This window comes from Dromiciops gliroides, chromosome 2 (assembly GCF_019393635.1).
Source record: "Dromiciops gliroides isolate mDroGli1 chromosome 2, mDroGli1.pri, whole genome shotgun sequence".
Classification (NCBI taxonomy): domain Eukaryota; kingdom Metazoa; phylum Chordata; class Mammalia; order Microbiotheria; family Microbiotheriidae; genus Dromiciops; species Dromiciops gliroides.
Window position 1 is genome coordinate 357894194 of NC_057862.1, and position 16008 is coordinate 357910201.

Here is a 16008-nt window from a genome sequence, read left to right on the forward strand (position 1 = left end):
GACTATGCCCAAAGGGCTATGAAACTGCATATCCTTTGACCCAGCAATACCACTACTAGGTCTGTATCCCAAAGAGATCATAAAAAAAAAAAAAAGGGAAAAGGACCCACATGTACAAAAATATTTATAGCTGCTTTTTGTGGTGGCAAAGAATTGAAAATCAAGGAAATGCCCATCAAATTGGGGAATGGCTGTACAAGTTGTGGCATATGAATGTAATGGAATATTATTGTGCTCTAAGAAACGATGAGCAAGCAGGCAGATTTCAGAGAAACCTTGGAAGGACTTAAGTGGACTGATGCCGAACGAACCAGAACATTGTACACAGTATCAACAACACTGTGAGATCAACTGTGATAAGACTTGGCTTTTCTCAGCAGTGCAATGATTCAGGACAAAGCCAAAGAACTCATGATGGAAAATGTTCTCCACATTCAGAAAAAAGAACTGTGGATTTTGAATGCAGATTGAACCATACTGTTTCTACTTTTGTTTTGGTTTTTCCCTTTTGTTCTGATTCTTCTTTCACAGCACGACTAATGCAGAAATATGTTTAATGTGATTGGACATATATAACCTATATCAGATTGTTTGCTGTCTTGGGGAGGGACGGAGAAAAATTTGGAACTAAAAATCTTATGAAGACAAATGTTGAAAACTATCTTTACATGTAACTGGAAAATAATAAATATTTTTATGATAAAAGTGTCCATAATAAAAAATTTTAAACTGGCTAAATCCTTCCCTTTGTTGCTGTGCCAAGTATCTGTCCCCCTATTATTAGCAGGCCACGCCACATCCCTCCCACAGCTTCTTCAACATTTGTGATTTTGTGCATTATGGTTAAAAGGGGACAGGGATGTCTGAGGGCTTATCTAAATTTTATACCTCCCCCAGTGATAAGAACTCAGTAAAGGTTGAATAAATGTTTATTGAATGAATGGTGTTGGATATGGCAATTTTTTTTCCACCAAAAGAAAGCAACATTAGTTCTTCACAAGTTTAACTGCAGAACTGGTTACAACAGAGGTGAAATTTTAAGACAACTGACATAAACCAGTAGAGTCCTCTTACACCAGAACCAAGGGAACAGGGAAACAAAGCACTAGGAAAGCCCACTTTCGCCTTCACACCTTCCTCCTGGTTACAGAGGGGAGCCAGTCCCCATCATCCTTTGTTTCCTGCCTCCTCCCTTTGAAACAATGACAGATAGTCAGAGGTGGGTGGTCTAGTGCAAGAAGAGAACTGACATGGCTTCCAACATGACTGAACACAGAACTAGGAACCTTCACAAAGATTAAGTGCAATTTCCAGAGAAGCTGGGACTGACAACAGGTCAGTGCAAAGGTCACAGGACAGAAAAGTGAAGTAAGGGAGCTCCAGGAGCAAGGGATTCTTATGGATGAGGTGAATGCTTGGAATACTGGATGGCATCAAGAGCGGCCCCAATGTCATAGTTCTTGGTCTGCAGGAGTCTGGTGAGCCAGCCACCCTCATCAGAGAAGCCCATGGACAACATCTGGGAGAGGGATTCGATCAAACACGGATCTGCTTCTACCAAAGAGAAAGTCACAAAGGTTCAGTCCTATATGCACACAGACAATCACACCTATGAACCCCAGGCTCCTTGTGTCATGTCAATGCATAAAGATCTCAAAGTGCCCTTTGGAGGGGAGTCCTACTTAGATGGACATCCCAGGGGGATGACGTTATTTCTGCCCACAGTTAAGTTAACAACACAGCCCTGTCCTTTGCATTCCTAAGGCAGTCACTGAGAAGGAGATGGAGGCCCCCAAACAAAGTACTCTGAGTACTTAAAACCACTTGCCTGGTGGAAGATGTGGATATAAGGCAGCTTCCCTGAGCCCTGTGGGCCCCTCTTGAGAATGGTCCATCAAGACTGAACCATCTGTTTCTGGCATTTGTAGGGACTGAAGTTCACCTGTGGAAGGATCCACTTCTTTTGAAGACAAATGAGTCCAGTCGTCATCTCCTCCTGAACAGTTACCAGCCTCTGTCTGTTCCTGTGACGAGAGGAGAGAAACCATGACTAAAGCGTGAAGCCAGGCAGCTAACACATCCAGTCAGCTAGAGATCCAAGCTGTCTCAGTTCCTTGGTTGAGATGGTAGGGAAGTATGACAAACCACTCGAGAGCCAATAATTCTGTCTTCAGAGTTTCATTCTGAGACGTTAACTTTCACAGCTAGAATCAAAGCTTTTGGGGAGTGACCAAATTACCCTAAGATGCTCACTATGACAGAAATGCCATGGCACTCAATTAAGAGAATCAAGTCAGGCTTGGGGTGGGGATGGCCCTGGCTGTGGGTCGGACCTAGGTGGATGAGATTTTCAACTTACTTGGGATGGTGAGTTCTCATCCACTTGCATGGAAGACTCCACGATTACCTTCTCCATTTGCTCAGAGAGGGCGGCCACTTCCATTTCAGAGCTCTGAGGGTCTGTGGGGCTCTGGCTGGATGAAGGGTTGCTTGGCTGAAGGCTCTCCTCCTCGCTGTTGGGCTGAGAGACGGGTGGAGTCACCTTGCTCCTTTTTCCACCATGCTCCACATCGATGTCAACATCAATACCTGAAAGAGCAGGAAGTAGATTAAAGCAACCACAAGCATTGGGAAGAGATTATGATGACAATAATGTAAATGAAAACAAGGAAGCTCAACTTGGATTAAATGGCCTCTATTCATGAGGATCATCCAGTAGAGCAAAGGAGTTTACTATTCTTATCTGTATTACTTCATTCATTCATGAACTTATTAGCATTTATTAAATACCTTCTACTGGGCTAGGGGGCAGCCAGGTAGGGCAGTGGATAATGTTGGGTCTGGAATCAAGACTTATCTTCATGGGTTCAAATCTGCCTCAGACATTTACTAGCCGTGTGACCCTGAGCAAGTCACTTCACCCTGTTTGCCTCAGTTTCCTCATCTGTAAAATGAGCTGGAGAAGGAAATGGCAAACCCACTCCAGTATTTTTGCCAAGAAGACCCCAAAAGGGGTCATGAAGAGTTGGACAGGACTAAAACAACTGGACTAGGCCTCAGGAGAAAAAAATTCAGTCTTTTCCCCCTCAAGGAGTTTTTGCTTACAATCTGGGGACTATAAGAATGGAAAATGCACATTCCTTCATGAAGGTGAAGGAATAAGGGTGAGGAATGCTGCTTGGCTTAACTATTTTCCTGTTAACAAAGGAGGGCTCAATGTTGGGCTCATGGAGAAAGAATATCAGGAAAAGACAACATCTCCCAGACAAGGCAAAATAAAACAGCTTGGAGACTTTTACAAAGGCTCAAATTCCTTCTTCTGGTCTACGCAGCCCATATATAAACTTTATGGCCTGTGGCAAGCACTCAAACCTATTTGCCTCAGTTTCCTCATTTGTAAAACAAGCTGAAGAAAGAAATGTCAAACTGCTCCAATATATCTGCCAAGAAAACCCCAAACGATATCAGAGTTGGCCATGACTGGCAATAACTATGTGCTAGGAGCTGGGAATGTAGAAAACCAAATCCAACCAGTCCCTTCTGGCAAGCCAAGAAAGACACCACAGACTTAGAGCTACAAGGGACCTCGGAGGCCAAGGGGGAGGAGTTAACGGACTGTCTGCTCTTCACTCTGGTTCTTAGGAGAGGGGGGGGCCAACTACCTCTGTTCCAGAACATAATGCCCAAGATTCCCTTACATTAGGATTCTCCCTTTTAATGCTCTCATCCTCAATAAAAGAAAAGGCTGATTAAGACATCTATCTCATCTAGGGAAAAGGAAATCAGGCTGAAGATAAGCCAAGGAAGTCTGCAGCACTCCAAATAAATCCTAAATCCTAGACCACAGGCCCCAGGGGTGATGGAGGCTGTGATTATCTGTTCTCCCTAAATCTTCATTAAGGTTTGAGGAGCTGAGAGATCTATGTTGGCCTAAGAGCTACTTTTAAAGGGCCTTCTGTCTGTCCCCAGTTAGTCCCTATTCACTAAGACCCGTGAACTGTGACACTGAAAGGTCACAGTCAAAGAAGGGACCTTTGGGGCCATCACAGCCAATACCTCCATTTTTATAGATAAGGAAGCCAAAGTCCAGACAGGTTAAATAATATAAAGAGCTCCTACACCTCGCAGGATTCTTGTGAGGATCAAAGGAAATAACAAAAGTAAACTTCACAGTGCTATATAACAGCTATTTGTTATAGAATACAAGCAAGCCAAGTGGTACAGTGGATAACGTACTGTGTATAGAGTCAGGAAGACCTGATCTCAGCCACTAGCCATGTGAGCCTGGGCAAGTCACTTAACCCGTTTGCCTCAGTTTCTTCAACTGCAAAATGGGGCGAATAGTAGCACCCACTGTTGTTTTGGTCAAATGGGGTTAATATTTGTAGTACTTGCCACAGTGCCTGGAACATAGTAGGTGTTTATTTAATGTTTCTTTCTCTTTTTTTTGGTGAGGCAACTGGGGTTAAGTGACTTGCCCATGGTCACACAGCTAGTAAGTGTTAAGTGTCTGAGGCCGGATTTGAACTCAGGTCCTCCTGAATCCAGGGCCGGTGCTTTATCCACTGTGCCACCTAGCTGTCCCCAATGTTTCTTTCTTTCCTTCCTTCCTTCGTTGTGTAATGTCTTGCCTGACTATTAAGTATCTGAGGTGAGATTAGAATTCAGATCTTTCTGAATCCAGATCCAACACTCTATACCAATTTTAACACACCACACTGCTTTTTCCAACCTGATCACTTCCCAACACTGGCCCAATTTCTCAAAGGCATGTCACTGACTGAGAGATTAAGTTCTAAGCAGGACTCTCGCCCTCCTCACTGTATGACAAACTTACAGAAATAAAAATAACCTGGGCTCCTGAAGAAGGCTTTTTGGAACAAGGCCCAAGATCCTTTCACTATTATTAGAATGCTTGCACAGCCCAGCCTCTGAAATAAACTAATGCTCTCCCCCTCTTCCCAGGAGAGCTGCCCTCTCTCACGAGGGGCTGCAGCCAGAGCTGCTCAAAGCCCAGAAAAGAAATTTCTTGCCAACAAAGTACCTGGCACTGTCAAATGGTTCAACAAAAGGAACTGATGATTTTATCCAGTGAAAATGGCATCAAAGAAGATGCATTGGGGCAGTGAGTGAGGCAGCAGTGGAGAGCACTGGCCCTGGAGTCAGGACAAGTTCAAATCTAGCCTTAGACACTTACTAGCTATGTCACCTTGGGCAAGTCAGTTAACCTCAAATGTCTCAAAAACAATAAAAAGATGCATTATCACTAGGATTAGAGAGAATTTGCCAGACCACAATTTTGGATCTAGAAGAGACTCTGAGGGACATCTAGTCTACCATGTCAAGTTTATACCCAGAGGAACATATCAAAACAATCAACAAACACTTAAGCACCTACTATATACTAGGTACTATGCCATGATACAAAGGCATGCAAAGTGGAACTAGTGTCAGAATCAGAGACCTGAGTTCAAATTCAGGCTCTGCCACTTAAAAGTGTGACAAGGTTGGGGGAAATCACTACCTCCAGTCCATTTCAAAGTCCTTACAGGTCAAATGAGGCAGTTGGACTCAAGACAACCTTCTCAGTTCCCAGCATAAAAATATGACTCTTCAGACTCATGATGGAAAATGCTCTCCACATTCAGAAAAAAGAACTGTGGAATCTGAATGCAGATTGAACCATACTGTTTCCGCTTTTTTTAGGGGGCGGGGCAATGGGGGTTAAGTGACTTGCCCAGGGTCACACAGCTAGTAAGAGTCAAGTGTCTGAGGCCAGATTTGAACTAAGGTACTCCTGACTCCAGGGGTAGTACGCTATCCACAGCGCCACCTAGCTGCTCCTTTTTTTTTCTTTTTTGAGGTTTTTCCCTTTTGTTCTGATTATTCTTTTACAACATGACTAATGGAGACATTTTTAATGTGTTATATATATATATATATAAAACCTGTATCAGATTGCTTGCTGTCTTGGGGAGGGGGGAGGGAAGGGAAAGAAATTTGGAACTAAAAATCTTATTAATTAAAAAAAATGTTGAAAACTATATGTAACTGGAAAATACTTTTATAATTAAAACATATATATGAGACCCTTCAACCTTGTCCCAAGGTCACATAGTGTGCTTGTGGCAGAGCCACAGTAAGAGCCAGGTGGTCTTCAGATCTCATCCAATGTTCTTTCTACTATATTAACTGCCTCTCATGATCACAGCCTGTGGCTGGAGGCCTTGGAATGAGGTGATGAACTTCAGGGGTCAAGTCCCCAGCTGACTCCTTTGCCCACCAGGCATGGTGATATGAAGTCAGAGGCCCTGCATCCAAAACTCCTCTGATGCTCACTAACTGTACACCTGGGCCAAGTTACTCACCCTATGTGGGAGCCTCAAATGGCATAAGGTCCCTCCCTTCCCTTCCAGCTCTAGGCCTCTGATCCTGTATAGGTATACTACGAGATTCACAAAGTGCCCCTATTTTAAGAAGGTGATGCTATGCTGAACTCAGAGGGGAGGGACAATGGCGGCAACGACTTCTTGTGTTAATAGTAACTAAAATTCTAGGGTCCCATCATAAAGCTTTCCTGGCCCAAGGAGCTTCCTGTCCAAAAAGGAAAATTATAAATGTTGGAGATGTGGGAAAACTTCACTCTTGCACTGCTGATGGAGTTGTGAACTGATCCAACCATTCTGGAGAGCAATTTGGAACTATGCCCAAAGGGATATAAAACTGTGGAATACCCTTTGACCCAGCAATATCTATACTCGGTTTATACCCCAAAGAGATAAAAAATATAGGAAAAGGACCTCTGTACAAAAATTTATAGCAGCTCTTTTTCTGGTGGCAAAGAACTGGAAAATTAAGGAGATGCCCAACAATTTGGGGGATGGCTGAACAAGTGGTGATATATGATTGTGATGAAATATTATTGTGCTATAAGAAATGATGAGGAAGATGCTCTCAGAAAAGCCTGGAAAGACTTTTTTCCCCCAGGATAAGACATCTCAAGATGAATCTGCATGCTTTCATGAGAACTGTGTGACCAAACCTATCTTCCTGTTAGCCAGAAGATTCAAGAACTGAATCCAATGTTCAACTACAAGAATTATGAACTCAGGTACCTGCCAGTTTCTATTCCTTTGCTCCTTTTTCAATTGGTGTTGGGTCAATTAACAGACCCATGTTACAGTTTAAATTTTGCAAGCTGCCTCAGCTCCTTTTTGGAGGTTACCCAGACAAATCACAAATAATTTAAAATAAAGGTCACTTACCCAGAGGGCTAAGGGCAGCCGCCACACTTTCACCTATATTCTGCAGGAAGGTGACATTGAGGTCCTGTTGTGAACTAGTACTAGCTGAAGCATCTAGAAACAAAACCAAAAAAACCCAGTTAAGAGCCAATGAGTAAAAATTAACACGTTCAGTTCTATTTCCACAAGACTGTGATCAGGGCCAAATCCTTTTCCTTCTTCCTCTCCTGATAAATAATAATTCACCTCCTCTGCTAAATGTTTACAGATCCCAGGTAGATTAGAATTGCAACTCCTCCAAAAGCAAAGGAAAAACCCAAATCCATCTGACCTTGTTCTGCTTCTGGATTGGGGGGAGTCCCACTGGTTTGCGCCTGGGGAGCAGTCTGATTCATGGGATGACAAGCAGCATCTCCCCAGCCTGGAATCCACCAAAATGGAGGTAAAGCCCCATGTCTCATCTTATGAAGCCAACGTCGGCGGGAAATCCACTGAAAGAAATTAGTCATAGCCCCACAGGTTAGAGGGTTCCATATGCACCCAGCCCTCCCACAACCCAGTGACCTACTTTTATCACTGACCCTCCCCCCCCAAAAAAACTACCTTTCATTTACTTTGTAAATACTTATCTATGCGTATCACATCTGCCTTGAGAAACTAGTCTCCTCACAGGCAGAGACTGTCTTTCTCTTATTTGTATCCCTAGCACTTAGCAGTGCCCAGTATATAGTAGGTGCTTAATTAATGTTTACTTAACTGTATTATATATACATACACACACACACACACATATATATATAAATAAAAAATACATATACATATATAATACATCTATATCTGTATCGTGTCTCCTTTGATAAGACTGCAAGCTCCCTGAGGGCAGGAACTATTTCACTTTTGTCTTTGTATCTCCAGCAACTACCATAATGCCTGACATAAGTAAGTATTTAATGCTTATTAATGAGATCAATTTGCCCAGGATCACTCAAACTAGTAGGGACTAGTCTCCAACTCCAACACTCTCTCCACTACTACAAACTGCCTTTCCCTATAAAACAGAGGAATAAATGGTATTCAAATAGCATTAGATAAGGGGCAACTAGTTGATGCAGTGGATAGAGCACCAGCCCTGGAGTCAGGAGGACCTGAGTTCAAATCCAGCCTCAGACACTTAACACTTACTAGCTGTGTGACCCTGGGCAAGTCACTTAACCCCAATTGCCTCACTAAACAAACAAACAAATAGCATTAGATAGGGGGCAGCTGGGTGGCACAGTGGATAAAGAATCGGCCTTAGATTCAGGAAGACCTGAGTTCAAATTCAATCTGAGACACTTGACACTTACTAGCTGTATGACCCTGGGAAAGTCACGTAACCCCGCTGCCCCAAACAAATAGCATTAGATAATGTGAGAGAAGTAGGCTGGTGCCAAGCTGGGCAAAGGCCTTGAATGCCAGGCTCAATTTTACCTCATAGGCAAAGACTTTTAGAAGAGGGGCAAGGGACAGGATGGTAGTGATGGATTTTGAGGCCTTCTTTTTTTGCAGGCTGCTTGCTTCTCACCTCAGGCACGTGGGTGTTCAAGGGATTTTGAAAGACAATCATGTTATGTTCTTTGTGAAGACCTTTGCCCTCACAGGTGCTGCAGAGATCATAGTCAGGGCAGACGGTACACTTGAAGCGATTTCCCACCACTGGCCCATTGCAGCCATCACAGATCACGTTGGGATGCACCATGTTGGTGGGAACCTCCTGGGCACAGGGGGGACGATGCTCCCGCTTACATTCCTTCTTCTCTAAAAGTGGGAGAATGAGAAAGAAGATGATTTCAACTTGCCACTGAAGAAGATGGGCCGGCCATATGGCTTTGGCAAACAGATGGCCCCATAGGCCAAGTAAGTCACTTAATAAAATGCAACATTCACATGCAGCAAGAGATGAGGAGGATAGAGAAGCAAGGAAAGACTTACCATGAACTGATGCAGAGTGAATTAAGCAGGACCAGGAAATGTCTGCCCAATGACAACCACATAAAGAGAAAGAAAAAACCCCAAAACCCACTAAACCGAATGCTGTGTAATTTGTAACAACACAGCCTGACCTCAGGAGAGCTAAATAAATGGGGACCCCTCCCCTCTCTGCAGAGGGTGGGCCGGGGGTATGGAATACTGCATCCACTGTCAGATCTGCTGACAGTGCTGAATGGTTTGAGTAGACCTTTCTGTTTTCTTTTTATATCTTTATTTTTTAATCTCAAAATTTTAGGTAGGGGCCACCTAAAATGAAAGTTAAGTAAAAACTAAAGATATTAAAAGATTTTTTTAAAAAATCATTTAAGCTTGTCAAAGGCGCTCACTATTCACACTCTCACTCAGACCTTTCCCTGTGTCTCATTCTTAGCAGACTAACCCTAGAATTCAATTATAGGACTGAAGACAGAAGCATTATTTTCCCAATAGACCCCCCCCCTCCTGTCACCCTCACAGGACTCTGTCAGGAGAACAGAGTCCCAGGAGCCCCAGGGGCAGAGTTTGTGCCTTAGTGAACTAAGGCTTGGCAACTGGCTTTGTTCAAAGCCTGAGGGAGTCTCATTAACAGGATGGTCACAAACCAGCTGTCTTCGGTTAAAAAAAAAAAAAGAAAAGAAAGAAAGCCAAGAAGGGAAAATTTTTCAAGAGACCTAAAATATAATCCCAGCCTTTAAAAGTGCCTTTGGGATCCACCTGCGCCAGTCCCAGGAACACTTGGTTCTGACAAAGCCAAAAGTAGAATAGAATGAAACTGGCTACCTTTTCTATTAAAAATGAGCAAACAAGGAAAAAAATAAGAGCAGGCAAAATTCCCCAAAGCAGCAGCAGCTGTCTTTGTAGTCACAAATAGCACCTGACTCACAGTCCTTTCAAAGGATGGGAACCCAGCTTCTATTTTTATATCTGTGATTCTACCTCTAGGCCACTATCCTCAAGAGTTCCCCTTACAGGTAAGGACGATAATCCCAAGAAATTACTTCCACTTCTAGAGTGCTTTAAAAAAGTTGCAAAGAGGGGGTCAGCTAGGTGGCACAGTGGATTAAGCACCAGCCTTGGATTCAGGAGTACCTGAGTTCAAATCTGGCCTTAGACATTTGACACTAACTAGCTGTGTGACCCTGGGCAAGTCACTTAACCCCCTTTGCCCCCCCCCCGGGGGGGGGGAGAGTTGCAAAGACCTTTCTCACAGGCACCCTTTGAAGTCAGTGTTGCCAAGTATTATCAGCCCCATTTTGCATATGAGGAAACTGAGGGCAGAAAAAAGAGATTCCAGTCCAGGACTTTTCCTCATTCTAATCCCAGCCTGTGAGAAATGAAAAGCTTGCTTTAAGCCCATCCTCACCTTTAATGTAAATCCGGAAGAGATCCTCTTTGATGTAGCACATCCCCAAGCTTAGCTCCTCATCGCTGGAAAAGGCAATAAGGTCCCCATCTTCATCTAGATTTTAAAATAAGTAAAAAATTAAAAATAACATTAAAGTCAATAGCAGTATTTGCTTAAGGTTTCCCATTTTCAGATTCTGCCTCCTGACACAAGCTAGCCAACTATCCCATCCTGCTGTAACCATAGGCCAAGGCCACATGCCACCCTCTCTCATTCACGTCCAGACCGTACCCATTAATCCCAGCCACCCACGTAACATGAAATCAAGGGTAGAATTTTTGCTCATTATCTCTAATGGAAAAATTCCTCACCCCTGCCCTAGAAGCTGCCAGTGGATCAACTTTAAACAGGGGGTAGGACTAAAGGATTACATTGGTAACTTCTATTTACCTAGATGGGTTTTTCCACTCATCATCTCGTTTGAGCCTTGCAGTAAAGGCCATGAGGTGGGTGGTACAAGTGTCACTGACCCCATGTTACCCATGGAGATCTGATGTTCTGCTAAGTGAAACTGACTTACTAAAAGGTTAGATAAGTAGTGCCCAACAAGAGTCAAGAATCAAACCCATGTATTTTGGCCCACTCCTGGCCACCTTCTGTGCAGGGTTTTTTCCTCGCTATATGCTCCACGGGCCTTATTTTAATCAAATGGAACAGAAAAGAAGAGGTAGAGATGTTGTCAACAGCTGACTGACAGTGGGTGTCCTGGGTCTGGTGGGAACTGGGCAGAGAGGGGCAATGAGAGTTGGAGGCAACTGCAGGAGCAGTTTCTGACAGATCAGGGCAGAAGCCTAGTGGTGGTGGTTGGTCCCAGTCCCTAAATTTAGGGCTGGGGACTTGGTGGTAGCCAGTCCAATTTAATAAGCAGCATCCTCTCCTGTTCCCTCCTCCCAGATAATCCATTTGCCTTGCAAAAGCTGAACTCTTCTTTCCAATTAGAGTGTGAGCTTCTTGAAGAGAAGTACTTGCTTCTGTTGTTCTATTTATGTCCCTCAGTGATCAGTAAGTAGCACCTAAGAAAATGCTTTCTTATTCATTTATTCCCTCCTCTAGGGAGTATTGTAGAGGGTATGTATTCCTCTTCAGATGGGAGTGGCAGGAGTCACCAGCCACTGGTCATCCAAAGGAAAAGGCCAAGCCACTCTCATTAAGTGTAGAAATGGTAGGGGGACCCATCTGAGATGAGAACCATCTGACCAGGGTCAAAACCTCCATGAAGAAGGCAGGGAAGAAGGCAATAAGGAGGCTGCCAAGAGTTATGGGGGAATAGAACTTTGCCTGGTGGTAAGTCTAGGCCTGGATGCCAAATAAACCAAAACAATAAGCCAGGAACAGCCTTCAGGGGCGAAACTTTATTTAGAAATCCCTGGGGAAAATGAAACTAGTATGCACACATACACCTACACTGCCGCCCCCGTACACCTGCCAGGTAAAGATTCTCCCAATCTCTCTCTACTCTAGGACCTAAAGTGGCTGCCTTGGTGTAGACCCATTCAGCCCAGATACAAAGCAGATAAAAAGAACAGAAAGAAGCTTTGAGCCAAGGTTGAGCATGGAGGTCAACAGGGGTTAAGTGACTTGCCCAGGGTCACACAGCTAGTAAGTGTCAAGTGTCTGAGGCTGCATTTGAACTCAGGTCCTCCTGGGCCTGTGCTTTATCCACTGCACCACCTAGCTGCCCCCAGGTCTAACCATCTTATCTGAAATTGGACTGGTCATTGGTGCCTTATGGGGGGATGAGGACTTAACAGGAAGGGACTGGCAGCACTGTAAGCCTGACCCTCATTTGAATTCAATCACACTTTTGCTTTATCCACTGCCCCTCCCCACCCCCTGGTGAAAATGTATTTTTCATGTTGGAGGAAGGGGAGGGAAGATTAGGATGAGACACATACCCTGATACCCTGGCAGCTAAAAGGAGCTAGCTAGAGTGCTGAGCCTGGGGCTCAGGAATACCTGAGTTCAAATCTAGCCTCAGACACTTACTTGCTGTGTGACCCTGGACAAGTCACTTAACCTGTTTGCCTCCATCTCCCCATCTGCAAAATGGGATTAACAAGAGCATTTAGCCTCCTCTCAGGACTGGTCTGAGGATCAAATGAGATAATCTGTGACAAGCTTATACAACACTTAGGAAAGTGTTGAAAGGGAGGCTCTTTGGAGGATAGGCCCTAGTGATGTGCTGGGTAAAGAGGCAAAAGACAGTCCCCCTACCCTCAGGGAGCTTACTTCTAGATCTCCCAGCCTCTAGCCTCTCATCTTTCCCAATGAATCCTGAACATACAACTAAGATAACCTTCCTAAATAAAGTACAACCAACATCCCAGATGTGGAATCACAGACCTAAAGCTAGAAAACACCTTAGTGATCCTAAGGGGCAATGTGGTACAGTGGAAATGGTACTAACTCTGGAGCTACAAGACCTGGGTTCAAATCCTATCCCTCTCACCTCTACACCCCTAGAGTGACACCTCAAGAGTCCCTTCATTACCTGGACACCAAACCTCAGTTTCTTCATCTGTAAAATGAGAGGGCTGGACTAGACCAGATGGTCTGACACCCATCCTTTGTGAGCTCAATGATCTTGAAATCTAACCTTGGTTTTACTGAATTTGACACTAAAGAATTGGCATTAGTCACTCTCCTATCAGCCTTACAAATGGATTCCTACCTCCTATGAGATTCAAAAAGTCCATTCAACCCAACAAATATCTAAGCACCAATTATATAAAAAGGCCCAGCCCTCACACAGTTTATTGTCTGGGAGTAGAAAGAGGAGAGGTTCAAACTAAGTGCTATTCAACAGGAATGGGGAGAATAATAATAACTAAATCAGACTGCTTTCTGTCTTGGGGAAGGGGGAGGGAGAAAAATTTAGAACTAAAAATCTTATGAAAACAAATGTTGAAAACTATCTTTACTACTTTTATGATTAGAATAATAATATAGGACAGCTAGGTGGCACAGTGGATAAAGCACTGGCCCTGGATTCAGGAGGACCTGAGTTCAAATCCAGCCTCAGACACTTGACACTTACTAGCTGTGTGACCCTATACAAGTCACTTAACCCTCACTGCCCTAAAACCCCAAACAGAATAATGGCTAGCATTAAGTAGGGCTTTGTATATTTTCCCCCTTATTTTACTATCAAAAACAACCCTTGGGGCAGCTAGGTGGCGCAGTGGTTAAGGCACCAGCCTTGGATTCAGGAGGACCTGAGTTCAAACCCACCCTCAGTCACTTACTAGCTGTGTGACCCTGGGCAAGTCACTTAACCCTGAAAAAAGAAAAAAAACCAAAAACTACCCTTGGAAGTAAGTCCTATTATTATCCCCCTTTTACAGATGAAGAAACTGAGGTAACCAGGTTAAGTGACTTGCCCAGGGTCACACAGCTAATAGATATCTGAGGCCAATTTTTTTTTTTCGGGGCAGTGAGGGTTAAGTGACTTGCCCAGCATCACTCAGCTAATAAGTTTCTGAGGCCGAATTTGAATTCATTCCCGAGGCAGATGGACACCTCCCCCCAACCTTCCCCAAGGGCTTTTGTAAGGCTGGGGGCAAAGACCTTGGGGCAGAGGACCTTAAGGAAATCATCGTTATCACCAGGGAAGTTTTTTCAGATCCCGGATTCTCCTCCCCAAAACCCTTAATCTTTGCTTATTTGTGCATATATTTACATAACAAAATACTTATAGATTATGTGAAATATGTTGTTACATAGATAATTATGTTAACATAGTCGGTGGTTAACATGTATGTATGGCACGCGCGCGCGCGCGCGCACACACACACACACACACACACGCACAAAATATTCCTCTCCCCAATAAAATTTCTTGGGGGTGGGGGCACCTAGTTGGCACAGTGGATAAAGCACCGGCCCTGGATTCAGGAGGACCTGAGTTCAAGTCCGCACTCAGACACTTAACACAAGCTAGCTGTGTGACCCTGGGCAAGTCACTTAACCCTCATTGCCCCACAAAAACAAACAAACAAAGACCCATTTCTTGGGGGTGGGAGGGCTTTTCGGTCTTTAGACCTCCTCGGTGCCCTGCACACCACGGGTGCTTAGTGAATGTGACAACAATCCCAGAGGGCCCCGGGCCGACCTCGGCCCAGGTTAGGAGCGGCTCCCGGGGAAACTGAGGCCTCGGCTTGGCTCAGGGCCGGGCTTCGGCTGTTCGGCCTGCGCCACAGCACACGGGGTCCGGTTACGTAAGCCCGGCCGTGGCTGGCCCGGCGCCAAGTAAACAACCGCCAGGGTCGGGTCCGCTCCGGACCGGCCACAGCGGGCGGCCGACCCTCCCCCAGCTCCCCCGCCCCGACACCCTCCCCCGCCCCTCGTCTCCCGGGGAGCGGGCCCCAGGCCTGGCCTCGCCGCGCAGCCCGCACCCAGCGCTCCCGCTCCCCTGCCGCGCCCGCCCCGCCCTCCCGCCTCACCACGGTAGTACGCCTGGAAGCCCCCGGGCCGCAGCGCCGGGAACACTTCGGCCACGCGTCGGAGCAGCTTCTCGCAGCGGCCCGGGCCGTGGAGCGGCTCCAGGGTGAAGCGGCGGATCTCACGAGCCGCCTCCTCTTTGCCCATCAGGTAGGCTTTCACGGTGAGCCGCTCCATCGTCGGCGCCAGCGATGTGCTCGTATAAGCCGACAGGCCGGGCAGACACTCAAACTCGGGACCGGAACACAAGAACAGGCCGATGTAAAGAGCGAATCGAAACAAACAGCGAGCCCCGATACCTTGGACGAGCGACTGTGGCGTCGGGCGTCTCGCTCCAGATCTTTATATGCGACGGCAGAGTCTCCGCCCGAGCAGGGGCGGAGCCGGGAGCGACCGATAACCCACGCTCCCCCCCCCTCACTCCCGCCCCCGCCCCCGCCCGCACCCCAGGCCCGCCCTTCTAGTCTGCGCTCCTTACCTCTCTGGCCCAACCCCCTCCTCTCATACACGCACGTCTTCTGATGCACGCACACGCACGGAAGTGGGTCAGGCATCCATTGGAGAGATAAACATTGGGGGATGGGGAGAATGGGGGGATGGAGGGTGGGGGTGGGGTATCCTGGGGGGAGCTGCCTTATCCCTCTGTAAATACTACCAGAGGTGGACAAAATGACCTTTTGGGGAGATAGGAATTACAAAGGGGTCATTGTGTCCCTGGGAAGATAAGGGGGGGGGGAGTTTCATATGTGTAAAAAGATGTAACGAGGGTCTCACCGTCCTTGGGAAAGTAGCACAAGAGAGTTCATATGTGTGTGGGGGAGGGGATGTCACGGAATCCTTGGAGAAGAGTCAGGAGAGAGGATCATTGTGTTCTGAAAAGGAGTGGGATATTACAGAAGAGGTTTTTTG

At 45.7% G+C, this 16008-nt stretch overlaps 1 protein-coding gene across 6 annotated transcripts; it reads right to left on the reverse strand.

Moving 5' to 3' along the window:
- Positions 1–911: 911 nt before the first annotated feature.
- Positions 912–15517, reverse strand: SQSTM1 (sequestosome 1). 6 transcript variants are annotated; one of them, XM_043984261.1, is made up of 9 exons: positions 15102–15517; positions 10618–10713; positions 9216–9257; positions 8809–9041; positions 7576–7735; positions 7266–7358; positions 2408–2589; positions 1943–2024; positions 912–1554 (listed from the first exon to the last, which is right to left on the reverse strand). In XM_043984261.1, the coding sequence occupies exons 1-9, from the start codon at positions 15274–15276 to the stop codon at positions 1397–1399; spliced, it is 1221 nt and encodes a 406-aa protein (XP_043840196.1). In that variant the 5' UTR covers positions 15277–15517; the 3' UTR covers positions 912–1396. The 6 variants fall into 6 exon arrangements, with proteins under 6 accessions (XP_043840196.1, XP_043840195.1, XP_043840194.1 ...); XM_043984260.1 differs by having other exon boundaries at positions 2360–2589; positions 15102–15516; XM_043984259.1 differs by having other exon boundaries at positions 1829–2024; positions 15102–15515.
- Positions 15518–16008: the final 491 nt, after the last annotated feature.

Coding starts and splice junctions, on each gene's coding strand:
- SQSTM1 (XM_043984257.1), bottom strand. CDS start 15,276: ATGGAGCGGCTCACCGTGAAAGCCTACCTGATGGGCAAAGAGGAGGCG. Junction 9,258..10,617: donor CTTCCGGATTTACATTAAAG/GTGAGGATGGGC, acceptor GTCATTGGGCAG/ACATTTCCTGGTCCTGCTTA. Junction 7,736..8,808: donor TGAACACCCACGTGCCTGAG/GTGAGAAGCAAG, acceptor AATTTCTTTCAG/TGGATTTCCCGCCGACGTTG.